The sequence below is a fragment of the Cricetulus griseus genome, chromosome 6 (assembly GCF_003668045.3).
Source record: "Cricetulus griseus strain 17A/GY chromosome 6, alternate assembly CriGri-PICRH-1.0, whole genome shotgun sequence".
NCBI lineage: Eukaryota > Metazoa > Chordata > Mammalia > Rodentia > Cricetidae > Cricetulus > Cricetulus griseus.
The window spans coordinates 135,759,406-135,786,241 of record NC_048599.1 but is presented as its reverse complement, the minus strand read 5'-3'; the positions used below and the strand labels follow the sequence as shown (position 1 = coordinate 135,786,241).

The window sequence follows — 26,836 nt, the reverse complement described above, 5'->3', positions numbered from 1 at the left end:
ATGGCCAGTGAGGGGTCAGAGGAACAAGTTCAAGAGCAGGTAAGAGCCACATTGTCCATCACCTGGGCTGGACTGAAAGTTCCCAAGACACCATTCAACTCATGGAAAAGTATTCATTAGGACAGGTGACCTAGAACAGGCAGGCAGAAGCTGTGCCTGGAAGATAGACCGCCATGTCCCTTATGCTTGGTGCATAGCCAGTGCGTTTTTGCCTCCTGATTTAATGCCCAGGACGGAGGCTTTTGACCTTGTTTGTTTGTTTGTTTTAAGGGAAATTGTCTGTCCTGTTGAAGACATCTTGGGCCCCTGAGGAGAAACTGGGAGGTGGTTCTGAATGTGCTAAGTCAGTGGGTGATTATGGGCACAGTGTGCCCAGCAAAGGTACACCTTCCCACCCTTGCCCATACATATTGTTAACTGGTCACACTGGCCTGGTATCAACTTTCCCTTCTCACTGGATGACTCTTTATGACCCCCTGTACAATACTGGATGCCATGCAGTAAGCTTCATGGGGTCCCAGGCATTTGGGCTCAATCCTTTCTGCTCTACATAAACTTCTAGAGTTCTTATACCTCCCCACCCTAAGCTAGATCCCAGATCCAGTCCTTGGTGTGGAAGGATGCTAGTCAAGCCTAAGCAATGACACTGTCATCATAAGATTGCAGAGTCATCGTCAGCTCCAGCCATCAATCAAGGCCCAGACAGAGGCAGCAATGATTGGATTTCTAAGCTTTGGATCCTGGTTGCTCTTCACATAAGCTGAGTCATTTGAGTTAAGCCACTGAAATGCTCTTTATGGCCTTCTTTTTGGAATTTGGACATCTCAGTTATGAAATTAACCCACCGTGGTTTGTAGAGTTGGAAGTATTGCAAATCTAACAGACACCTACCCCTTAACCTCAAAACCTTTTCAAACTGGGTCTCCTTTCTTCTCAGCTTGAACTTTCCTAAGAACCCTTCTATGCTTCTTTGACCAGGGTTGGGTCTACGGATTCAATAATTACCTCTCTAAGCATGAGAATCCAGAGAAGATCATGAGGGATGTTAATTAGCTGGTCTAGGCTCCTACTGTAATAAACCCTGTGAGGTGGTCAAAGTATGCAGATGGCTTGATTCACCTTGGGGCTTCAAAACCTGCTAAAGCACCTGTCATACACTAGGCCTGGCACAGTGGTACTAGATACGGGTCCGACTAGATATGTATGGCTAGAATGAAGTATAGAATCAGTCCAGAAGGTAGAAGTCCAGGGAAGTAGCTAAGGCTTGGCTTGCCATGTACTCTAGTGCCCCCCATGATGGCCTGACACAGTGTCCTCAGCTTTCTGGTTTCAGTTCTCTGATTTGTCAGAGAGAAGAAAACTTGGGGTTGCTTAGGTGAGACAGCTACAGACTAGTCCCTTCTGACCTACCTCAACCAGAGACCCTCTCCTTTGCCTCTTTCGTGTTTGTGTAAAATATGGTTCAGTAGCTGGGCAAGCTGGCGCACACCTTCAATCCCAGCACTCCGGAGGCAGATGCAGGTGGATCTCTGTCAGTTCGAGACCAGCCTGGTACACGGAGTGAGTTCCAGTACAGCCAGGGATACACAGAGAAATCCTGTCTCGAAAAATCAAAAAAGGAAAGAAAGAAAGAAAGATAAAGAAAAGGGGGGAAGAAAAGAAGGTTCTATAGTTTAAGAGGAGCAAGACAAAGGGAAAGACCATATTTCATCTTTTGCCTTCGTTTTATTGAAAAGAAAAGGAACTTCAGGGGGAAGGGAGATATTTCCCTCCATGTCACTCAGTGAGCTGAGTGTATCAACTTAAGAAATGCCTGAATCCTCTACTCCTTTCATGTCTGCGAATGGGGGAAAATGGGGGAAGGCAGTCATTGACCATACTTGGCACAAAGGGCTGGGCTCCTGAAAGAGATGGAATAGATGTAAAGGGTCACCTGATAGGGATGTGCTCCTTTTGAACCCTCACGTGACAGATGTGGGGAGGCGCTTATACCATTGTGCCAGCCTTCCCAGGAGGTATGTTTCTGAGAAAGCTGGGGCACACGTAGAGAGAGAGCTGAAGGAACTACCATGGAGTGCCTAGACACGGTCACACACAGTACTCCTACTCAGGACTAAGTCTCACCCAACACTTACCACCTGGTTCTGACAATTGTCCCTGACAATCCTGTCTTTTTAGGCCATGGAGGGCTGAATCAGCTAGGAGGGGCTTTTGTGAACGGCAGGCCCCTGCCGGAAGTTGTCCGTCAACGTATTGTGGACCTGGCCCACCAGGGCGTAAGGCCCTGTGATATCTCTCGCCAGCTACGTGTCAGCCATGGCTGTGTCAGCAAGATCCTTGGCAGGTAAGCACGAAATTCACCACACACCACCTTCCTTGTAAGCCTCACTTTCTGTGGTCAACCTCACAGCTGCAGGCCCGCGTAGTGTGTAATCTTGTGTTTTTCAATCCACAACTTTCAGAGTATCTGTTAGAGAAGCAATGAGAGTGTTTCATGAAATTCACAGCCCAGCCCTACTGAGTCAGCCTCTCAGCTAACCCCGTGGCTTTTGTAAGATGGCCGGGAAGCATGAAACTCATTAATAGGGAGGACTGAGAGCACTGGTCTGTAAGGCCCAGGGTGGTGGCTCACAGCCCTGGCTGTGCCAGGAAACTCTAAATTCCCCCAATAAATAAGGAGGGAATGGACTCAAATGGATGTACATCAGTAGCCCCCACCCCACTCACAGGTTCTAATTCTTTCAGTCAGGGCTGAGAACCACAGGGCACGGGTTCAGAAGGACAAGGAACACCAAAGCTTTTGACACTTCTGTCAGAAATGTCCTTTAAGTAGAGAAGTTGGGAATTCCAAAGTTGCATGTCCTGTCCACCTTACTCGCCAGCCGGCTGCACATAGACCCTATATAGATTCAAGGGAAACTCTGCCTCATGGAAGTAAACGGGCTGGGCTGATGGGCCAGGGAGAGCCCTGGCTCTCTGCCTGAAGCTATTAGAGGAAAGAGGCCTTTTCTTAGGGCCAGGGAGACAGCATTAGTCAGATGATTGTGGAATCCCAGAGAGGAGACAAGCTCTGAGTGGCCATGACAATGGCGTTTTTAAAGACCATTTTATTCTTTGGCAGAAGAGACCACAGAAGACCGAAGGAGGCCAGGGGGCATCTTGATCAAGCTATGAATCTGTCAGCCAGCTAATTGTGGGGTGGATAGGTCTGGAGGGGGAGGAGGCTCATCTTCAGGGACTGAATCAGGCCAGGGATTCAAAGTGAGGCTAGACTTCAGAGCTTGGGAGAAGCAGCTTCAATTTGAACCATGGAACCTGGTAGAAAACCAGAGGGCAAAGGGTGAGAGGGATGGCTCAGACTTGGACAAGGTAAAAGTGACCCAGCAAGGCAGCAGAGGGGTCAGTGACTCCAGCTGGCTTCCCTGAGTGAAGCCAGGAGAGCAAAGGAGTAGAGTCAATCATGCCAAGAGAATGTGGATGAGAGAAAAGAACCACTGTGTACACTGAGTCCCTAGTGTACTTTCTTACAAGGGAGAAGAGAGAGAACCCAGGAGGAAGTCTTTGCAGAGGGAGTCTTGCTTTGGGAGCAGCATGAATCTACCCAAACAAGAGGAGTGGATTGCTGGAGAGAAATCCAGAGTTAGGTTGGGCATGTCTCACTCCTGTACTTCACCTCAGGAGACTCAGAGGGGTCAGAGGCTCTGGCCAGATCCCTGTTCAAAGGCCCCACCTGCTTATCGGGTAATTTGGGGGGGGTTCTCTATTGGAGTAGGTACTACGAGACTGGCAGCATCCGGCCTGGAGTGATAGGGGGCTCCAAGCCCAAGGTGGCCACCCCCAAGGTGGTGGAGAAGATAGGGGACTACAAGCGGCAGAACCCTACCATGTTTGCTTGGGAGATCCGGGACCGGCTCCTGGCAGAAGGCGTTTGTGACAACGACACTGTACCCAGTGTCAGCTCCATCAACAGGTGAGAGACAGCAGCTTCCGGAGCCCTCCTAGACCCCAGAGTTCTGGAAGATTCCTGTAAGAAACATGAAGAGCCTGGCCTGGGTAGAGTAGGGGTTTGGGAAGAGGCTTTACTTGGAAGAATCAGGCAGGGGCTCCCAGGCCAGGTCATGTCCACCCCGCCTCCTTAGCCTTCTCTTGTTCCTGCTACAGAGCCTCCCTCTGTCCACACACTACGTTGTCCTGTATCTTGTTTTCTTTCTTAAACATTTTATACTCTTTCAATCTGTGAAAAAAACTTCCTGAGTAGATCACTTTCTGGCCCCCACTGGAGTACTTGGTCACTTGTCCACGTTTCCAATCATTTGTTCACTGTCTCCACCCTTCATTTACTCACTCATTCATTCCCACAACGTTCATTCATTTATTCTGTGTTAGTTCCCAGAACACAGAAAATCCCTTTCCTTCTGGAGTTTACAATCTAATGGGGAGCACAGACACAGAGTACCCACAAAGACATTGCAAAAATGCAGCTACTTGTCCTGCTGAGGCTAGGAGCCCAATGACATGTGGGCTAGCCTATGGCAACTTGTTTTAGGGAAATTGTGAATGCCTTTCCCTAATTAAGAAAAGCAGTGAGCAGGAATTTACTAGGTGGGAAGGATTACCAGATGAACTCTGCAACTATGTACAAAAGCCTGTGGCTACCGAGAGCTTGGACAGGAGATGTAAGAAAATCAGTCAAGAGACAAGAAGAACCTGAAGTACACTGCGCATAAGATGCCAGAAGAAACTGTCCCCAAGAAGCTTGTGGTCACTGTAACAGATTGCTGCCATGAATGCTTGTGCAGTGGGCAGCCACTACTGTGTTTTAATCAGGAAGCCTATTTGTACTTGAAAAAGTTCACTCTAGCTGAAAAGGAGAGAGACAATTAGATAGACTATGGGTGTGGGGGGTCACTTCAGGACTCTAGAGGAACAGAGCAGATGGTGGCACATGTTTAGATGTTAACAGTGAGATACAAAACTGTATCAATTCTGGGGAGGCTATCAAGGTCAAATCTACAGAAGCCTGTTGAGCTGCATCTGTATTTCTGCCTTGAGAGACCCATGTGTCTAGACTTGGTATAGGACATGGAGAAACAGATGAATGAGGTGAGGTCATAGCTCAATGGTCTACTCATTGAGTTGGAGACACATGTAAGACATCTAAGTGGGTTGTCATAAAGGTGACAGCCATAGCTCCTACATCATCCTCTCTCTAACAGTCCTTCTGCTTGCTCACAGAATCATCAGAACCAAAGTGCAGCAACCATTCAACCTTCCCATGGACAGCTGTGTGGCCACCAAGTCTCTGAGCCCAGGACACACACTAAGTGAGTGCTCAGGGATTTGGCTGTTCCCTTGACTTTGAATGTAGACCCACACCCATGTAGACACAGATGCATACAGACACACAAGAACATATGAGTGCTCATATGTGTGTCTATGGACTGAATTATTACCCCAAGACAGGGTCTACTTCCACACTGATGGGAGACTCCCAGGAACATGGGGAAATGGACACTTCAGACAAATGCCATTCTAGGAATCCCTCCCACCAGCACGCCCTTGGAGTGAAGGACTCTAGCTCTCCAGGGCTTCTGTCCACAGCATGGCCTACTGCTTTGAACTCATGGTGGCAATAGGGGCTGTGAGACTAAGGTCTCCCATTTCTGACCTTCTTATTCCTTTACAGTCCCCAGCTCAGCTGTAACACCCCCAGAGTCACCCCAGTCGGATTCCTTGGGCTCTACCTACTCTATCAACGGGCTCCTGGGAATTGCTCAGCCTGGCAGTGACAACAAGAGAAAAATGGATGACAGTGAGTTCTCAGGGGACCCGTGGGTGGCACGAGGCACAGGAGACCACTTTGTTCAAGTTTCCCTTTGGCCCAGGACTGGGTCGGGTTCTTTTGAAACCCCCTATTCACATGAGCATGGGTCCTTCCTCTTGCTGACCCTTTCCCTACCTCCTCAGCCTATCTGCTCCTCTGCTTTGGCCACTTGGTCAGATGGCTTGGAAGATGGGTCCCCTGAAAGCTTTCTCCCTGCCTGCCTGGGGGCACTAGGTGACCAGGACAGCTGTCGGCTGAGCATCGACTCACAGAGCAGCAGCAGTGGTCCCCGAAAGCACCTTCGGACAGACGCCTTCAGCCAGCACCACCTGGAGCCGCTTGACTGCCCGTTTGAGCGGCAGCACTACTCGGAGGCCTATGCCTCCCCCAGCCACACCAAAGGCGAGCAGGTAAGAAGGCGGGGTGCAGAGCAAAGAATGAACTCTAGCCAACAAAGCAACTCCAAATTGCTCCTCTGGGCTCAGGGCGCACACGTGATGCAACGTCCAATTGTGCACCTGCCTTGATCACAAGATGTCTTGATGCTGCTGCCCTCTTCTCACAACCCAAATCTGAACTCTGAACCTAGTTCTTGCATGCAGGGCCATCCTTTTGCCATACGTGGCTTTCTCCAACAATAGAATCAAACCCACAATTGGAGTTAAGGCTCACACCCTTCTTACGATGACCTCAATCCCACACCTAGCCCCACCTCCATAGCCTAGGATTCTGTGTGACTCATGTGCTCAAGTGCACCGACCTCATCCCCACCTCTCTGCCCTGGTACACCATGTGCCCTCCTTGTAGAATGCCTTTCTTCTCATGCTCTACCCGGAAAAATACCAGCTGGCTGCAATGACTCAGCTCAATCACCCTCTCTGTGAATTTGTCCCTGCCCCTCACCTATGATTCACCCCCCTGGACCCTGTCAGCCTTCTTGTCTCACACATGGCTTCTATTGACTTCACAGTTCATCCTAATAACCTAAAGGCAACAGACTTCTTAAAAACAGGACAGCCTTTTGAGGCATCCCTGCCCCCATCTCTAGAGCCTAACATTATTATTATTAATTATTATTACTTTTGTGGTGATGGAGATCAAACCCAGGCTTTCACACATACTGTGCAATTCCTCTACCTTTGAGGAGCATCCCAAGCCCAGGATTTTAATGACTTCTCAACAAAGGTATATCAAACAAATGAACCAATGAATCAATTGGGAAACCAAGAATGATAAGGTACAAGCTACAGGGAACTTGCCCCTGCATATCTTAGGCAATGGAGAAATGGGTTATAATGGAATGGCTTCTGTAAAAAGCAGACAGAGATATGAATATTCCCACATCGAGGCCAACAAAAACCCCATAATGCTAACAACCATTTGAGATACATTTAATATGTCAATGGTTCCAATGTCTGTCTCTCTTCATCCCATCTAGTTAAATGGCTCAGGAAACTCTTTGGGGTATGGCCTATCACAAGCCATAAGTACACCTTTAAGACCTGAGGGAGACAATGATGATGCTAACAAGCAGTTGAAACATTGCCAATGAATGGCTGGGCTGCTGGCCCTGTGCCAACCCCCACAGCTGGGTAGGCAATATGCGTCAGTGATTTTTATCAGCCTTGGCTATGACAGCTGTGAATGGTGTAGACAAAGTTGGCTATCAGCAGATCCAGGGAGAGGGCCTGGGTGCACATCTGATAATCAGAGCATGGCTCCAGGAGGCAAGTGTTGCGCCTGCAGGAAGCTCGTTCTATGGGTGGTGCAATGTGCATATACTAGCTACCCTTGTAGAATAATGTAGCCCTACCAAGGAGACCCTTTGTATCCACTAGGTCCTAGAGCCATTTCCCGGATTCATCTATAAGTCCTCCAAAGCACCTTGCTTGGTTAGAGTGAGCCCTTATGCTATGCTGGTGGCTTTGCATGGAAGATCTTAGGATGGGAGACTCTTAGAACTACAGGAAACTTGGTGGACACTCAGCCTAGCTTTTCAATTTGTATGAGGATTACTCAGGGCCTGGAGCATGGGAAGACTTAGGGAAGAAGATGATTGCAGAGTTTAGGGCTGCCAACCCTAGTTTCATTCACATGCATTGATCTACCCTTACTCATTTTTGACATGGAAATTCCACGGATGTTCTTCTCCTGCCCCTTGGTTTGGTTCTTTGTTTTTTTTTTGTTTTTGTTTTTGTTGTTGTTTTGTTTTGTTTTTTGTTTTTTGTTTTTGAGACAGGGTTTTTCTGTGTAGCCTTGGCTGAAACTGGCTTTGTATACCAGGCTAGCCTCAAACTCACAGAAATCCACCTGCCTCTGCTTCCCGAGTGCTGGGATTAAAGGTGTGTGCCAGAGTGTTCTTATGTAAAGACTAATAAAACAAGAGCATTTGAAAATCATTAAGCTTCTCTAACTCTGCAGCCTAGAGGAGTAAAGTGAAGCCCAACCCAGTGTCCCTCAGCTGTTCCTGCATTCATTCACTCATCAGGCTGGTTTATGGAGAACACCCAGCCTGAACCTTGCTCTTCTGCTTATTGTGTCTGTACTGTCCCAAAGGAACCTGCTCCTTTTTCTGGGCATATAAAGCTTTGTGTCTTTGGGAGACAAAAAGGCCTTAGCATGGGACAAAGACATATACTTCTTGTCTGGAAAACCAACAAGGGCGAAAGTGACCTCATTTCTCATTGCAGTGTCACCCCCAGGTGTTGTTAGAAACCTGTGTAGCTCTTCCTCTATATCTGAAGCCCACACCCCATGTGAATCAATAGAATTATAGAGAATGTTATAAAGATAGGCCAAGAATGTAGCAGTTACTGCCTGTTCATATAGTAGTAAAAATATGTCTTTCATCACTTTTTGCTGAACATTCTGTGCTTGCTGAGTATTCTGTGCCCAGTAACATTTTATTTAAAATCACAAATAATGTTTAGTCAGTCTTGTGCAGCAGATTCTAGGACCCCTATCCTCAAAGGCAGGGAGAAAAAAAATCAAGACTCAGAGAATTCAAACAGACCACAATTCCCTGCAGATTGCTGCAGAATCAAAACTAAGTCATTTCAGTTCTGAATCATTATGTTCTCCTGCCCCCAATTCAAGTTCAAGCCCAGAAAAATAAAATCCAGTCATCATGGCATGTTTAAATGCAACACCAGCCAATCTCCAACTACATAGCTTTCCTTTTCTCTTTGGCCTGGATTTGGAACAGAAACTTGATTTTGAGTAAGTATTTTGCTGTCAAATCAACACATTCACAAGACATTTCAAACTTTTCTTACACTCTCTAGAAATTAGGTATTTTGTTCAGTTTCATTAGAATCAGCTAGCTCTGAGCAACTCCACCCTGCCTCTAAGTAGGCCCCCTCAGAAGAAGGGAACCAGAGAGTGCTATTTAGTCAGTAATTGCTGCTACATGCTGATGGTGCCCTGGTGGCCTCCAGAATTGACTGCAGCTTCCAAAAGTGCCCTGCATGCAACCAGAAAGCACTGTGACTCCTTGGAGAACTGAGCTCAATGGAAATCACTGAAAACAATTGTCTTCAGTAGGACTGTTATATAACCATGGAAAGCTCCTTGGTTCGTACAATAGCTCATACAGTGCTTTTGTGAAATGCGGACCTGTGGAGTGGATGTGAGCTGTCTTTCCCTGGGAGGAATAGCTGGGAGCCAAGGGGAGGGTGGGCTATGCTCTTGTCTTTAGCCTGTCAAATTATTTACTCAACGGGTGCCTTAGGCCATAACCATACTCATACCAGGGAATACAAGTAGGAATTGAAATAAGCCTTTACTGAAGATGACCCCAAGTACTTGGTGGAATTCTCAGAACAAAATGAATCCTATGGATCTTTTAAGGTGAAACCAAATATTTGCACTTGCACATGTAGTGTAAATCTGACAAAGTCTTATTGGTTCGCATCACTGGGTTGCTCAATAAGAATGATAGCAGCAAAGACCGAATGTGAGCAAGTGTAAGAAGTAATGGTTGCTATCAGTCAGGGGCAGTAGCTGATAGTATAATCACCGGAGCCCAAATGCTTGCTTTACTCCCCCCCCAGGAGAAGGGGTGAGTTTCCTCAGCTATGCACTTGCATTTCCTATCTAAGTCGGAATCAATTATTAGAGAGAAAAATTCTGAGCAGCCCCACCTGCTCCCTGCTCCAGCCCTAGGCAATGTCCTATGTTACAGGCCCAAACCATATGAAGAAATAGGAAGGAGAGCAGCACCCAGTCAGGACACAATTCTCTGATGGCCACTTCCCATCACATACTGGGGCTTCTATGCCACTGACAGGCCTTGAAGTTTGAAGCTTGGAAGGGGGAACCCTAAGCTAGGTCCTCAGAGGTTTCCAGGTCTTTGAGTGGGAGAACATGGCCCCATCAAACATGCCACATTGAGCTAAAAGTGAGCAAGAAGGAAGGCACAATGAGCAAGGAGCTTTTCCTGGGGACACCCATGCTACCCAGTCCAGAGACAGACAGTAGGGTCAGTAGGAAGACAGGCTTGCTCAGGGAGGGGCCTTGCTCTCCTCTGCTGACTTCTCTTTGTTCTCCAGGGGCTGTACCCACTGCCCTTACTCAACAGTGCCCTGGATGATGGGAAGGCCACCCTGACACCTTCCAATACACCCCTGGGACGCAACCTCTCGACTCACCAGACCTACCCGGTGGTGGCAGGTAGGATGCCCAGAGGCTCCTGAGACATCTGGACCCTACTGTGAGGGTCAGGATGGGCTTGGGGCAGGGGAAGGCAGAAGTGTCTGGCTGGCAGGAGGAAGGTGTTTGGAGTGCTGGCCTGGAAAGGAGAAGTGGGCTATGCTGACTGGGCCTCAAAGTGGAGCAAAGGGGTGGTGCCTTCAGTCTTTGGTGCCCCCTGAATCTCCTTACTCCCTCTTGCAGGGAGAGGCTGAGCACACACATACTTCAGTCTCCCCATCCATTTACACTGGCAGAAGGCACAGCAGGGAGGTAGAGCCTCCAGCTCCCCCATCTCATTTCATCTGAGGAACACCCCGGCTCCCCATCCTAGACTCCTCCTACAGCAGCCAGGCCTGCCTATCCCCATACCCTTAACCCCATCTCATGGCTTGGTTTGTGCATGTTCCCGCCCCGTCATCTCACACCCCTCTCTCCTTGTTGTCTCCCTCCCTCCGGCAGATCCTCATTCACCCTTCGCCATAAAGCAGGAAACCCCAGAGCTCTCCAGTTCTAGCTCCACCCCTTCCTCTTTATCTAGCTCCGCCTTTTTGGATCTGCAGCAAGTCGGCTCTGGGGGCCCAGCAGGTGCCTCGGTCCCACCCTTCAATGCCTTTCCCCATGCTGCCTCGGTGTACGGGCAGTTCACGGGCCAGGCCCTCCTCTCAGGTACGACAGGGAGGTCCCGGGCTCTGTAGTGTCGTGGGGTGGGAGGGAGGTCACCAAGGCCATCCCAAAGTCCTCTGGTCTTACACTACTCCCATCTTTAGCTCAAATCTAGCCCACCACCACCCTAGTGTCTATTTTATTTAGCACATGGGTCTCTTCCTGTGGGAGAAGTCAGGAATCAAAAACAGCCATTTCGGGGGTTCCAGCAAGTGGGATACATCTCTTCAAAAGCCAATGAGAAAATAGGGACCCATACAAAGGACCTAGGTGCTGTAAAATGTGAGCCTTTTTTTTTAATAGGTTAAAAAAGAAACAAAGACAAAATGTGGACAGGAAAAGGATCTTGAGCCTATTTCTGGATCAACTTCCTGAAAAGGAATGTTGAGTGACCATTGGTGGCCATGTTCACCACCCTGGGCACGGCAGCACCATTAAAGGGCATCAGAGTATCTCTCATTGCCTTAACCTTGGTGACTGCACAGCTTCCCAGCTGGGGGCGTTGAGGTCCTTGCTCTGGCTTACAGCCTGAAGTAGGTTAGGGACATTGGAGCAAACCAACATATACTGAAAAGGAAACAGCCCAACTACAGTCTCCAGGTGGAAACATGGCAAGGGCTAGTGGCCCATGTGTCTAATCCCAACTGCATCTTCCAAACAGGACATTATCCCAACCAGTTAGGACTTGAGCAATGTCTGAAAGAATCAAAGTTGGGTTTGGGCACAGGCAGAGATGCCTTAAAGTCTTCAGATACCTGATTGACTATTAAAACGGGGGCCCTGGGAGGTCTTAGAACCCAGAAAGGAAGCCAGCTAGTTTCCAGCTGAGCATCTTCTATGTGATGAGCACTGTCTCCACACAGTCTGCACAGTAAACGACAGAGGGTATGCTTCCCCATATCCTGCTCTCCGGCCCTTTCACCTTGAGAGGTTAAAGCAGAGGTAAGGGAGATGGGGAGACTTGGTACAGAGACAGCCCAGAATTGGACAGTCTAGGCCATCTGGACCAGCAGTTTTCCAGTATTCTAGACCTCTCTGGCAACTTAAAATGAAATCCTTTGCCAAAGCCAGGTGCCCCAACCAGAACAGAGTAGCTCTGTCTGAAGTAGGAGTGCTGCCTCCAGAGGTCCACAGGCTTGAGATGCCACAGTAGTGTGACTTTGGCTCCCATTGGCTCAGAGGATCTAAAGGTCCTGTGACCTCAGCCCAGGCATGCTTTCTTATAAGTGACAGCATTTTCTGTCTATCTGACAACTGCTATTTTTTCTCTTCGCTGTGCATCCATGTGCCCTGGTGGTGGAGATGGGCAGTGTGAGGGCGGAGAGGCAGTGGTTAAGAGTCCAAAGAAAGGAAAAAAGTGTTGACTTGGAGTTTGAAATTTCAAGAGGGTGAAGTCAGCAGAGATGGCTCATTTGTTTTGAGCAAAGTGATTAAAAGGCACAAACCTGTGAGCTGAGTGAAATTATGTCAGCCAAAGAACTCAGATTGGGAGTTAGAAAGAAATGGCCTGTGTCTGCTGTGGGTGCACAGAGGCTGCATAGCAGGGCACACTTGTCTGGCTCATGGGAGTGAGAGGCCCGGAAGCAGGTAAGGGATAAGGCTGAGGGTGAAGGGCATGTGATCCAGGGCTGTTCTTCCTTTATTGTATGAGCTGCAGAGCCTTTGCTGAGAGAGAAGACAGGCAGTAGCCAGAAGTTTAGACAGATCATCACAGATATAGGCTATGATGTCTTTTTTCTTTTCTTTTCTTTCCTTTCTTCCTTTTCTTTTTTTCTGAGGCAGGGTTTCTCTGTGTAGCCCTGGCTGTTCTTGAACTCATTGTGTAGACCAAGCTGGTCTCAAACTCAGAGATTCACCTGCCTCTGCTTCCTGAGTGCTGGGATTAAAGCTGTGTGCCACCACTGCCCTGCGACATTGGCAGTGTTTTAGCTTATAGTTAGAACAGCCTAGGGCAAACTCCCTCGCCCTGAAGCCCCACACTTTCTCCCATCCTATCGCCTTTGAAAGTTGCAAGTTTCCTTTTCAGTATATATGATTGGGGCCAATACTTCCCGCTTATATTGTCTGTAATTTAGTGGATGTGCCCACTCTGCAAGTCAGCTGCAGGACTGAGAGGTCATCCAGTCCGTGGGCTAAAGCAGCTGACAACAGATACCAGGTGGTCACCCAGGCAGTAGGTAACCAAATATGTAGTTTAGCAAACCCTCGACCAGGTGACCCCTATAACCAGGACTGGATCTGATCACTCCTGAATGTCTGGCTACAATGTTAAAATCTGATATAGAGACAAAGGCCCTAAGAACACAGAGTGACCAGGCTTTCGGGATCTGGTATCTAGGGATCCAAGAGCAAGAAGCAAGTAAAGACTTGGAGTTTAGAGAGCTGAGCCCAGATCTTTAGCTTAGGGACAAGGCAGATGTGCTAGTGTTTAAGCTGAATTCAGACTGCAGAGACTTCCCACTTGAGGCCTGTACCTAAATACCCATCTCTTGGCTGAGCCCTCATGGGGTCGAGGGAACATAGCAGGATGGAGGAATGTTAGAAATGGAATGAATTTAAGAGCTGAGGAACTATAACCTACCAACCAGAGAAAGAGCTAAATCTGAGAGGAGGTGGAGGAGGAGGAAGAGGTGGAAGAGGAGGAGGAGGCAGAGAGCAAATCATTCCCAGGATATTCTGCAGGAAAGCAGGGTGGAAGGGAGGGAGAGTCAGGAGTACTGAAATCTGCCCTGCTCAGTCCTGCTTGGATCTTCCTAGTCCCCTCCTCTGTGTGACCCTGCCTAAGAAACCCCTGCTACCTGTTGAAACTCAACATTTTCTCCCTGAGCAAGGGTTCTGTGAGTGTTGTCTCCAGGATGACTTTTCTCTGAGCCTCAGCCTTTTTCTGGTCGGCCAAGAAATCGGAAAGATTAGGACTTGGGAAATAATGAGATTTACCTACAGTTCCTGTTAGTCGCTGCCTTTAGAACACCACCCTCACCCACCCACCCAGCCGCTTGTTGGATTCCAACCCACTGGCCACCTCAATGACATCAAGGACATCCTTGTCCTTGCTGTTCTAAGGCTGACTGTGGCTCAGCTGATGGGAAAGCTGCAGTTAGGTTTTTATCATCAAGGAGCCCAGTGTCCTCCTCCATTCTTTTGTACAAATTATATTTAGTCCTGCCAAGGAGATTTCTGGGTTGCCATAAATTCTCCTTGCTCTGAGAACAAGATAAGGCATTGAAAAGGGGTTACACAGAGGGCAGACATCAAAGGGGTCAAATGAAATAGTCTAAAATCACCTCTACCCTCTGGATTCCTTCCTCTAGCTAATGGCTTTCTGTTCCTGCTCTCTACCTCTAATTAGAATATTTACCAAGAATTCTGGGGGGCCAGAATTTTCCTAGAGAACCCCACTTTGTAGCCAGACAACCTGTGTTGATGTCAACACTTTTACAAGAGGCCCCATTGGAAGTCTGTTGGAATGTAGAGGTGGAGCAAGACAGTAAGGATATATTGATTATGAAGAGCCTTCAAAACAGAATGGGGAGGAGGGTATGTCTGACCAGAGGGTGTGTCCATCTCCAGCTGGTGGCTTCTGTTGTTTTGTTTCTTAGATTGTTCAAGATTCTCTGTTGTTGTTTTGTTTCTTGTTTTGAGACAGGGTCTCACTATGTAACTCTGGCAGTCCTGGAACTCACTATAGACCAGGCTGGCTTGGAACTCACAGAGATCTTGCTTGCCTGTGAGTGTTGGGATTAAAGACGTGTGTCACCACACCTGGCGTGGTTCAAGATTCTTGACTCTCTGAAAGACTTTATTTTCATTTTTTTTGTTTTTTGTTTTTCCAATACTGGGCATTAAATTCAAGTCACACAAGTGCTCTGCCTCTGAGCTATACTCCCACACTACAAAATCTTGTTCTTTAAGAAATTAAAGCAGAGTGCCTGGAGAAATGGCTCAGCGGTTAAGAGCACTGGCTGCTCTTCCAGAGGCTCTGAGTTCAATTCCCAACACCCACATGGTGGCTCACAACTTTCTATAACTGTAGACCCACGGGATACTATTCCTGTTTCTGGTGTGAGGATGTAAATACAGATGAAACATCCATATACATAAAATACATGAACACATACGTCTTCTCTAAATAAAAGAAATTAAAGCAGAGAGTTTTGTGGAACTGTTAAGACAGTCTATGAAGGCACAGTTTGGGTAGGGTGGTGTTCTAGAAAAAAAATTGTCTTTCCAGGAGGGCCAGGTTTTATGAGGGGAAGTTGTCAGTGATCTGTTTGGGCCATTGATTCAGAAATCTTTCTTGCTGAGAGAAAATTAGGTAACTGAGGAGAAATGAAGATTAAAATCCCTGAATAGAGGGACAGAGACCAGTGAATTATTTTGCAAGAGCAAAATAATTCATGGGGTGGGGCCCCACTGATAGAGATCACTGATAGAGATCAGTGGGTTAAACTGTGGCCTGAGGTATGTGCCCAGGAACTCTGCACCAGACAGCCTAGATGAAAAAGCTGTTCATGGATTGCAAATGACCAGGAGGACAGGAGGCCTGGGACTACAGGCTGCCAGCACCAGAAAGGCTCAGGCAACAGCAGACTAGCATTAGCAAATAGATGGCCAGAGAGCCAAAACTAATCTTAATTCATGGAAGATATGGGCCCTGCCTCAAAATCCTCCACAGTGTGCCAAGAGGTCCCACCAACCAGGAAATAAAGTGAACCCAAGTCACAAGCTCTTCTCTGAATTACATCCTTGTATGGCAAATAGGAGGATTTTGGCCTGGAGAAATTAAGTAATTTGTTCATAGTCTTGCCTGGATCTAGTATTCAGTCTCAGTTTCAAAATACCTCTCTCTCTCTCTCTCTCTCTCTCTCTCTCTCTCTCTCTCTCTCCTCCCTCCCTCCTGCCTTCCTTCCTTCTCCCTCCCTCTTCTCTCTCTCTTCCTTCCCCCCTTTCTTGCTTTCTCCTTCCATCTAGTAGGTAAGAAAGAAGAAAGCAAATGTACAAAGTCTAAGTCAGCCCAGATCTCTTTCCAATATGTCACCCAGATGCCCATCACCCTGCTCCCCTTCCATCACATCACCCTTTCCCGATCATTGCCCCCTGGTAATGGTGTCAATGGTGTCATATTGTTGACTCCTTCACTTGAAACTCAAAGTTTATTTTGGGTAAATCTTGTGTTTATTCCTCATTGTCACATTTCCCTTTCTTTCCTAGTGTTTCCAGCCCATCCTTTGTTCTTCTGATGACCTTATGTAAGGTGAACAGAAACCACCTGTTTAGTTCAATGCCAGTCACAGCTAGATACTCAGTAAAGATGGTTGGTTTGAAACATGTGTTCCGGCGTCTAAAAATCTTAATGCCGTTTTCAATAACAAATACTAACAGCTTATTTTTGACAGGATGTTTTTCTGCAAGAACTTCACTGATATGGGCATTTCTAGAATGTGTCCATTGCACTAAACAGTGTCTACCTAGAACATGAGGCAACAGGTTGAATTATACTGATAATGCCAGAGTTGTAGGACTAGTTTGTATAAGGCCACTCATGTCCACCCCACCCCCATTTTGCATATGAGGAAACAGACTTAGGGTCAGAGTGGCTGGTCTCAGGGCAAATAGGAGGCAATATAAACAGGATGAGTACCTCTAGCCCTCTGATTCCTAGCCCCTTCTCTCTGGAAAAGGGGCAGATCTTGTAAGTACAGGTATTGTTTGATGGGCTGAACCTAAAGCCCATCTTAGCCATTTCAACTTAGTGCCAAGCTTTGCTCTTTGGTGCCTGCTCTCTCTCTCTCTCTCTCTCTCTCTCTCTCTCTCTCTCTCTCTCTCTCTCTCTCTCTCGTCCCCAAGTGCCTAGCCCTTAAAACTTTCTCAATAAGTACTCGATGGATGAAAGAATTGTCCTCATGGATAAGAAAGAGTTAGTCACTGTGGGGCTGACAATTCACAGGGCTTCGTGGTATGTACCTTCCCATTTATCATCATTAACCAGGTACCCTTTCAAGAAGTTTAGGTATGAAGGATCTGGGAGGACATATGGGAAGAGGGGACAATCTGTGACATGGAGAAGGTAGGTCTGGTGAGCTGGTTGACAGGGGCTCCCAGGCAGCCCCTCAGGAAGGTGGTAGAAAGCATTTGGGCTGAATGGTCTCTCTACCAGGAGTGATTTTATCCCTTGCTTCCTCCGCACTGGGGACATACAGCAATGTCTGGAGATACTTTGTCTCACTGGTGTACTGGAATCTGGTGGGTAGAGGCCAGGGATTCTGCCCAATACCCTTTAATGTGTAGGACAGCTGCACAACAATAATGTCAACATCACTCAGATGGAATTCTACAGGCATCACCAAGAACTAGTTTGCCCAAATAATTCATTACTCACATTGGAGCATTTTAAGAGTAGACTGGCCATTGTTACTAGACATTCTGAGTCAGTGGTCATCACACGAACAGACCTGGGAAAACCAGGATGTTCAGATTCTGATCTGGCACACAGAACAGGAATAACGAGGAGGGGAGCAGTGGAAGGGCTCTGGTTGTTGGGCAGGCATAGATGAGAACATCAAAGGCCAGGTGAGGTCTCCCAGAAGGGAAGCTTTCATTTCCCAGTGTGAAGGAAAGACAGATGCAGGGAGATGGCCCTGGTGTCTCTAGGATGTAGTCCTGACACAAATCACAGATAAGCAGAGCTAGATCAGGGATGAAACATCCCAAAGATGCCATTTTAAGTACAATTGATAAGAATGCCACTTAGGATCATGTGGACAGTCAACAGTCTCTCAGTGATGTTTCCTTTTATGTCAGGAATAGTCAATATGTTTCATGTCCCTTGCTGTTCTGATTAATTGTATCCACCTGGAAGTCCAGGCCAACCAATAGGAGCTTCCTCTATGGTTGATTAGCAATGTCTGCCACATATTTCCCAAAGGACAGTGATGGATCATCCATCTACCTTTATGTCACAAGGCCTGGTTTTGTCATTCTTTTGAAATTCAGGTGAAAATGATGCATTGAGTAGTGGCCTCTCATCTATCTATTTAGTCCACTGGTGCCAACTGCTATGCTGGCAGGAAGATAAGGACTAAGGAGACACCACCCTGGCACCCAATGCCTTGACATTTTTGTGGAGGAATAAAGTAATCTTTGTGAAAGTAAAGCTCCTAGGGAATGGGGAACAAAGTAGTACTGCAATTGCAAGAGCCCCTTGCTTGGTGAGCCTCTACCCTCTAGAGAAAAGAAGAATGTGGGCTCATAGGAGACCGAAAGTAGGTTTGGAAAATGTGTGCGGCTCCAGCAGTATTGGCTAAGGAGAGACACACTGAGCCTCAGCAGGGTGGGATGGTGAGCATAGGAGCCACCTGTACACTGACTAATGACTCTTTGGTGTCTTTTACTAGGGCGAGAGATGGTGGGGCCCACGCTGCCTGGATACCCACCCCATATCCCCACCAGTGGACAGGGCAGCTATGCCTCTTCTGCTATCGCAGGCATGGTGGCAGGTAAGGGTTAAGGGACTGGGCATACACATTGCAAAAGAGAAGTGTTGAAAAAATAGGGAGACAATAGGTGACAGAGATAGTCTGTGTTCCACTCATAGGCTTCCCAAAGGACAATGAAGGATAGGCCAAAGGGGTACCTTAAGGGTTACCTTCATATAAACACCTAGGGAAAATCCCCAGTGTCGTCTTGGCTCCTTGACTTCTTTCAGCTTAGCAGTCTTCTCCCAAGGCCTCCACATAGACAGACCTATGTCCACGCTCCCCTACTTCCTCCTCGTCCACTTTTAAATATGGAAGAGCATACAACAAACACTGTGAGACAAACATGAGTTAACCTCTGGTCTCCCATGATTTAAATCAAATCAGATGGATCTCAATTTACCTCTTCAATAAAATCTTAATTTGAATGATGATGATGACAATGATGATGATAACAATGGTGAAGATAATGGTGAAAAATGAACATGATGATGATGATGAAATGAGTGAAATTACATCTTCCTTTGCATTCCACACTCACTCAACACTGAGTAGGGCTCAGATTCTACTGACTCTAAGGATACTAGAGTATGAGCTAAGAGTCCTTCACACTCATTTGGAATGTCCTGGAATTTTACTTGACAGTCAGTCCATTTGGTGTCCGTCTGCCAGTTATGATCCAATGACCCAGGATTTCGGGGTCTGGACAATACTCTTTCAGTCTTTTAGGAGCCATGTGGGAAAGCCCCAGGGATGGATGAATGGTTAGAATGGAGCCATTTCCACTGCCCATAGAGGTATAAGGGCCTGAAGCTTTGGGCAAGGGCTCTGAACTCAGGGCCATGTGTGACACTCTCCACCCCTCCCCCGACACCCCATACCAACCCTCTACCAACCTTCCTGGCTCTGACACTAAAGACTTGGACCCATATTCCACCAAACCTGCTTCCTCCTGGCAGGGGTTAATCTTTGCCAGCCAGCCACCCACTCTGGGCACCCTGTGCACAGGCAGGTGGGTTGAGTTCTCTTAGGCAGAGAGAGGGGAGGGAGCAAGGAGAGGAGGCTTTGCTCCCTGGGAACCTGCTGAGCTGGCACTTGTTGCTGCCGGTTACCGTGGCGATGTGGTTAATGCAGCGTTGAAAATACAGAATTCTGACTCCTCTCTCCCTCCTGGCCCCGGACTCCCTCTCTCCCTCCCTCCCTCCCTCTTGTGGAGCGTGAAATGAGATTGGTCAAGATAAAAAAGGAAAAGATTCGGTTATTTTTTTAAGAGTGTGGATAATGGGGACTCTCAATCAAAATCCTAGGCTCCAGTCTGCTCCCTGCACCTCCTTTTTCCAAGCCATCCACTTTCCCTGCTGCCTGCTTAGAGGAGAAGGAAGTAACATGAAGCAAGACTCTCTCTCTCTCTCTCTCTCTCTCTCTCTCTCTTTCTCTCTTTCTCTCTTAACTGTGAATGATTCTTGGGGGCAGGTCCAGGGCAAGGGGTTCCTGGGACCAGAGTATGATGTGGAAGGTAGCTGGAAGACTGAGGAAGAGCTGCTTCTAGGAAGACCTCTCCTAGAGTGGGTGTTGTGAAGAAATACTCTCAGGCACAAGCATCCATGTACACTGCTTGTGTGAGTCACACACATACACGTACACGTACATGTGCATTCACCACACCCATCGCATAGATTGCAAGTGAATTGTGAAAGGGAAGGGTCTCACTGTATGCAATGGATGGATTTCTAGTAAGCTGTGTCCACATTAGTTTCCAGGAAATGCAATGTCATTAAAATGAATCACCTGGTTCCTAAGAGCACTCTTGTGCAAATGACTTCTGAAGGAATGTCTTTTGTAGAGAAATAACACCAGATCCATCTCTTACCATTGCCTTTGGTCTCTCAGTAGACTGACTGACGATTCTTTCCATTAAAGTCTCTTAATGCATGAAGCATCTACTGCAGACATCTAAGGCACATGTAAGGCTTCAAATAAGGCATGTCTGCTCCATTCTTCAATCAGTTTTGCAAAGGAATAAGTGGTAATTTATTATACATTTCTGCATACATGGTCATTTATTTGTGTAACTTATTTCTCTTTTATCCTTACAATAAATCCAAGTTTCATAGCTAGGGAAACCAAGGTCTACAAGAGCCAAATGATGTGCTCAGGGGTGATACAAAGTGTTGTTCAAACACATGCCTATTGATTTAACATTTGTGCCTCTTTCCATTTTCCCACACTGCATTCCATCATGCCATAAATAAAGATGCAAGCTACAGCCTGACCCTACAAATAGTTAATGGCTTTCACACCAGTTGTAAAACAGAACCAACAGATTAGATAGTTAGATTCATCCTGCCATCTATCCATGCTTTCTCCCATCCCTCGTTTTTCTCTTTTCACCCATCTATCTGCTTATTCTTATCCATCCATCTATACACATATCAATCCTTGCTCTTTCTACCCATCAGCCTTTCCATCCATGCATCCAATGTTTTCCTTCTTCCATGTGTCCATACTTTTACCTAACTCCCTTCCCAGCCACCCTCCTGGCATCCATTCTCTCATTACTGATGCTTCTATTATCCACATAGCACTTTTTCAGTTAATAAATACTAGAGAAGATCTACTGGGCCTGCAGAAATGCACAAAACATGCCCCTCTATCTGTGACAATGGACAAGAACAAGCAGTGAGCAAGCCAATGAATGGATAAACATAATATCACATGGAGATAACTTTGTAAAGGCAATAAAATGTGATGATGCAACGAAGAGCCACAGGGAGAGCAGATAACCACTTTAGATTGAATAGAGAGGAAGGCCTTTCTGAAAAGACTTTCAAAGTGGTCAGCCAAGGAATAAACTGAGGCTGACCATCCCTAGCCCCAAAGAAGACCAAGCGCAAAGGCCCCGAGGCAGGAAAAGCTAATTGAACATGACAGTATACCAAAAGCATATTAAAGGGTCGTGAGCATCTGGAGAAAGCACCACAGAGTGGGGAGGAATGGGTGGCAGCGGGGCCATGTTTTAGAACACTGCTCAGATACTTGAGGAAATAGATTGTAGACACAAAGACAAATTAGGGGATAATTGCTCTAGTTTGTGGAAGAGATGAACAACAGATATTTAGCTAGGAAAGGATAAGAGAGACACTCAGTATGTTTTGGTGATAAATAGAACAAAACCCGACAGCAAGTAGATGAGACATAGCGGCAACAAACGTGGGATAGATGTCTCTCCACTGGGCTTGGGGAGTGTCATAGATGATGATGGTAAGTAACAAAGCAGGAGAGGAAGCGGTGCGGGGGAAATCAAGGGTTCAGAGGTCGTAATAGAGTTGAAATGATTAGCTAAAGCTTGATGTCTCAGAAGGCTCTAAAATGAAGCTGGGGTTGGTTCTTCCACATTATGTGGAATCCTTACAAAGAAGGGACAGGAAGAGAGTAAGTAGAAAAGGTAGGCAAGTTGCAAAGCAATGTGGGTGACTGAGTAATGCAGATTCCAAAGGAAGTGAGGGACTAAGAGGCTGGGGGAGTTGCTGCTTTTGAAATGGTCATTAGAATTATCAGCTTTGACTTAAGGCACTTTGCCTGGATCAGCATTGGCCTGATTGGAGTAGAATGTGAGGATGAAGGCAGAGACCCCGAGGCAGAGAAAGAGGCTAGTGGCATGCTATATAAGAACAAAGGGAACTAGCCTTTCCTAGGCACAGTGGCATTTCATTATCTGTGACGGTATGCAGGTTGACAGATCTAGTAGCAGAAATGCCACACTCCAAGGTACTATGAAGGCAGATGCAGCCTCTATCCCAGCTTCCCAATGACGGAGGTAAAGAGGCATGCAGAGTATATATTAAATGAATGAATGCCCAGTGAGTGAATGCACGAATGAGTGATAAAATGAGAGGACAAACACAACGTGTTTCTCAACTCTTTTCCTTGACCTTTAGAGATCGCAGTGTTCAGCACTGGGAGGCCAGAGTAAGGGCATAGGATGGGGGCCCTTGCTGGACAGCCAGAATGGAATTGGCCTCCTCCAAGGGAATGCTGAAACCAGGGAAACTGGAATACACTAGTGGTAAACAGGCTTAGGTCCCACTATAGGCTGAAGGATCAAGCACTGTCAGAGGAACATGGCAGCCAGGCTTCAGTTAAGGCTCTTATTTAGCATTGTCACCTTGGGGAAAAGCCTTGAGACCTTCTGCATAGAAGTTTCTTCATTCATAAGTAAATGGTTGGGTTAGCTAATTTCGTAGTTTTCTTCTCCATCAGCTCCCCCCCCCCTTGCCTTTTTCTTGGACATGTATTTTCTTCCAGATCTGTGTTTGGGTCTGTCCTTAACCCAAAGAAAGTCCTTGTTGCCTGGTATGGAAACACTAGACACAAAAAGAGTTCTGAAACCTTCCCCTACCTCAGGCTCTTTTCTGGCTTCTACTCATACAAATGACAACTCCTCAATAAGGCCCCAGCCAGCCTTTAAGATTGACTGTGCAACTGATCCACGTATCCACTGAACATTTAAAAATAATTTATTTATTTCATGTGCATTCGTATTTTGCCTGCATGTATGTCTGTGTGAAGGTGCCAGATACCCTGAAACTGGAGTTACAGGCAGTTATGAACTGCCATGTGGATGCTGGGAATTGAACTTGGATCTTCTGGAAGAGCACCCAGCCATGAACCTTTTTTTTTTTTTTTTTTTTGCCCCTGTTTCAGGAGAAAATAGAAAGAAGTCAACATTTATTGACACTGCTTTTACCAAGAACATGATTCTTAGACCATCTCGTTTAATCTTCACCCAAATCCCATGAGATAGGGACAAGAGTTGGCCCCTCATGGTAGGCAAGGACACTAGGATCAGGGAGAGAGAAAGTGACATATCCAAGCCCAAACGTGGAAGGTAGAGACCTGACTTCAGACCAGCCAGTTCCAGAGCTGAGGAGTTTCAAACCTTCATTCCAAGGTCTGGGGTGGAGACAAGAAGTCACAGACTGCACCTAGCTCACAATCACAGATGAGATTCCAAAAGACTGTGTAAACATATTTTGAATACTAAGTTGGCTAGAATCTGGCTGGATTTGTAAATGAAGTAAATACTTGAAGGAATTATCTGGAGTCTATGATCAAGAGTTCTAAGGTCAAATTCATGGTCCATCATTGGTCAACAGTGCAAGTAGACAAACTACTTCCTCAGGTTCCACTCTGGTTTCTCATTGTATAAATTGGTAGTCCAGGAGAAAACTTCATAGGATGGTCAGGAGAGATGAGAAGGGCATGAGTTACAGAAATACCATGTAACTTTTAAATTACACATCAGTGGCAGGTGTGGTAGTCAGCTCCACTTTGTTGCTGTTGTGAAAGGGAATTCTTTAGTAAGTTCTTTGACAAACATAATTATTTTGGGAAAGCTAAGGATCAGCTGACAGGAAGAGGTAATCTCACACACCTTGTGTAAATGCATATACCAAGTTTGCTTAAAGCAAGGGCATGACTTTGTCTGAGCATTGGTTCCCTCTCTGACCACCAGCCCCCTCTGGAGAGTCCCTTCTGTAGAGTCCTGGTAGCTGAAAGAGTAAAATTTGAATCTGGCTCCTAGAGTTTGGCCGTTTCCACACTGCACCGAATTTTCAACATGTGTGAGTTTCTGCAAGTCATAGAGAGTCTCACTTTCTTTATCTGGAAAATGGGGATCTGCCTCCCAGGGCTCTCAGAGGGCTTCCGTGTATCAAGGAACTGCCCCAAATGACCCACACTGGAGAACATCCTGAGCTCTACTGTCCCTGTCCTGGTTTTACCTGCTCTGTCCAGTGTCATTCATTTATGGACTCAGTCTGCCCAGCCCTACAGACCTGTCTTCCCCATACTAGTCCCCATGCTGGTGTCATGAACCTCAAAGGTCTTACCTGTGTGCTCCAACAGGAAGTGAATATTCTGGCAATGCCTACAGCCACACCCCCTACTCCTCCTACAGCGAGGCCTGGCGCTTCCCCAACTCCAGCCTGCTGAGTAAGTTCCTGGGGTTGTCCAGAATCCCTGAGGGGCAGGGAAGGGTTGTGGTGGGGAATGAAGCCAGACCAAAGAGCTGGGAGGCCCCAGGTTAGAGGGAATGTCTAGAGAGATGGTAGCTGTTTGTCACAGAAGATAGCAGCAGCAGATCTCAGTATCAGGTGGGTTTAGGGAAGAGAACAAAAGGCCACACATTCTACAGTTTCCATATTTCTCTTTCCACAGCCGTGCCTGTTAAATTTTGTTTTGTGTAAAATCCAGGAATCAAGCCTTGAAGGGCAAGGGTAGACAAGGGAAGTTACAGTCAAGCAAAGCCCTAGAGTTTCTGGCCTACCTGCTTATGGTTCTGCCAGGGGGCACTATTCAAGAGTTCCCTGTACACTGCCAACTCCTTCTTAGGAGTTGAGGCCAAGATGCCACCTTGCTCATTAGTCATCTAAATAGGTTGGAAATAGTTATGAGTCACCACCAAAGCATTGTTCTATCCAGTTCCTTGTATTTGGCCTGAGAAGTGAACAGTATTCAGGGTTGATATCTGGAAAGTGAATTTCGATGAGCTTTGAGACTGCTTTTTCACCCCTGTCTTGCTCTGGGTCCCTGAACTGTTTGGGGAAGATTATGAGGACAATAAGTCCACAAAGAACTTATGGAATTCTTCGAAAGCCTTCTTAAGTGGTAGCCCTATCAGTTGTTTGGGCAAATCTGAGTCAGAGAGAAACAGTGATCTTGAAGATGTCTAGTTTCATAGACACCTTGGAAAACTGGCTGGACCATCCATCCCCTAAAATCCTTTCTTTTATTGTCATATCTTAGAGTCCCAAAATGACCCATAGGGGACTTAACTGTACTCTGTTACAGATGTGTTCAACTCCAAGTCTGATAGATGTGTTCAACTCCAAGCTACCTCTTGTTCAGTTTAGTCAGAAAGGGCAAAGACGATGAGGCAGGTGGGACCAAGAGGGCCTTCCAGGTGAGCTGGGTAGGAGTCCCTCAAGTCCAGAATCTCTTGGACCAGCCAAGAGACAATTCTTTTGGGTGTTCAGAAGAAGATGGTCTGACCTGTCATTCTTTAGGCAAGGTTAGAGAGCATCCCAGAGACCCCCACTGTACTCAGTTTTTGAAGTGCCACATATAACTATTCTCTATTGCCTACTCCTTGAAGCAAGACTGTTGAAGGTCAAAGCAGTCATGAGGGGTAGGGGGCAAGAAGCCATCATTTTTTCTGGCTAGAAACTCAAAAGGTGAGGATGGAGAAGGAGGAAAGGCTGGAGAGGAGTTAATCTTTGATGGTCAGATGGGCGGGGCAGGGGGGGAGGGATAAATGATTAACGTGTGCTGTCTTAAAGGTCAGCAGTTGTGGAGGAACACCATGGTACAGCTTCCTCTCTGACCAGCAATAATGTTGTTGTTTTAATGTGTCCAGGTTCCCCATATTATTACAGTTCTACAACAAGGCCAAGTGCACCGCCCACCTCTGCTACGGCCTTTGACCATCTGTAGTTGTCATGGGGACAGTGGGAACAACCTGGCAACAGGAGGACTTGGCCTGAGACAGGCCCCAGAGAGTCACACAAAGGAATCTTTATTTATTACATGAAAAATAACCACAATTTCAGCATCGAGGCTCACTCCCTGTGTGGTCAATGTAATGAACCATGAAAGTCAGGATGACCTTGGAGAAAGCCAAACTGTCCTCCAAGATTCCTTTTGTGGGGGACAGGAGTTCCAGGAAGCAAGACGCATCCCATTTCAAAAGAGATGGAACTAGAGGAGAGATGTACCCAGGCTGGTACCCACCAAACGAGAGAAAAAGGGTTCACAAAGAACTTAGAATAAGACCTGCCTGCGGGTGTACAAGGACCAACATCAATACATCAACACAACTCCAGCAATTATGGACTTTAAGCAAGTCCTTCTAGCCCATTAGTCATAGCCAAGGGCCAATGCTCTACCTAACAGCCATCCTAGGAGTTACCATCTTCAGCCTCTACCACCTGCTGGGCAAGTCAACCAGCAACTTTCTGGGGATGTCAGCTGACCTTCCCTTTCCTGTTGATGTGAGCCTACAAGTACCCCCTAGCCTCTCAACCAGTGGGTCACCCTTTGGCAACAGTGAACCTGTCCTCTGGGAAGTGCATCGAGGCTCTACACAGAGCAAGACATGACGTCTGGGACTACCATGTCCTCT

General features: G+C 46.9%; 1 protein-coding gene across 1 annotated transcript; it reads left to right on the top strand.

The window, feature by feature from the left end:
- On the top strand, positions 1-26,148 carry Pax8 (paired box 8). Its single transcript, XM_035447077.1, has 12 exons — positions 1-39; positions 1,973-2,015; positions 2,119-2,344; positions 3,773-3,970; positions 5,236-5,324; positions 5,687-5,812; positions 6,059-6,234; positions 10,375-10,495; positions 10,976-11,182; positions 18,574-18,675; positions 24,562-24,648; positions 26,072-26,148. The coding sequence occupies exons 1-12, from the start codon at positions 1-3 to the stop codon at positions 26,146-26,148; spliced, it is 1,491 nt and encodes a 496-aa protein (XP_035302968.1).
- Positions 26,149-26,836: the final 688 nt, after the last annotated feature.

What these genes read in the sequence shown, in the direction of transcription:
- Pax8 (XM_035447077.1), top strand. Translation starts at nt 1, where the DNA reads ATGGCCAGTGAGGGGTCAGAGGAACAAGTTCAAGAGCAG. An exon ending in GTCAGCAAGATCCTTGGCAG is followed by an intron (nt 2,345 to 3,772) that starts GTAAGCACGAAA and finishes CTATTGGAGTAG; the next exon opens with GTACTACGAGACTGGCAGCA. An exon ending in GCCACACCAAAGGCGAGCAG is followed by an intron (nt 6,235 to 10,374) that starts GTAAGAAGGCGG and finishes TTTGTTCTCCAG; the next exon opens with GGGCTGTACCCACTGCCCTT.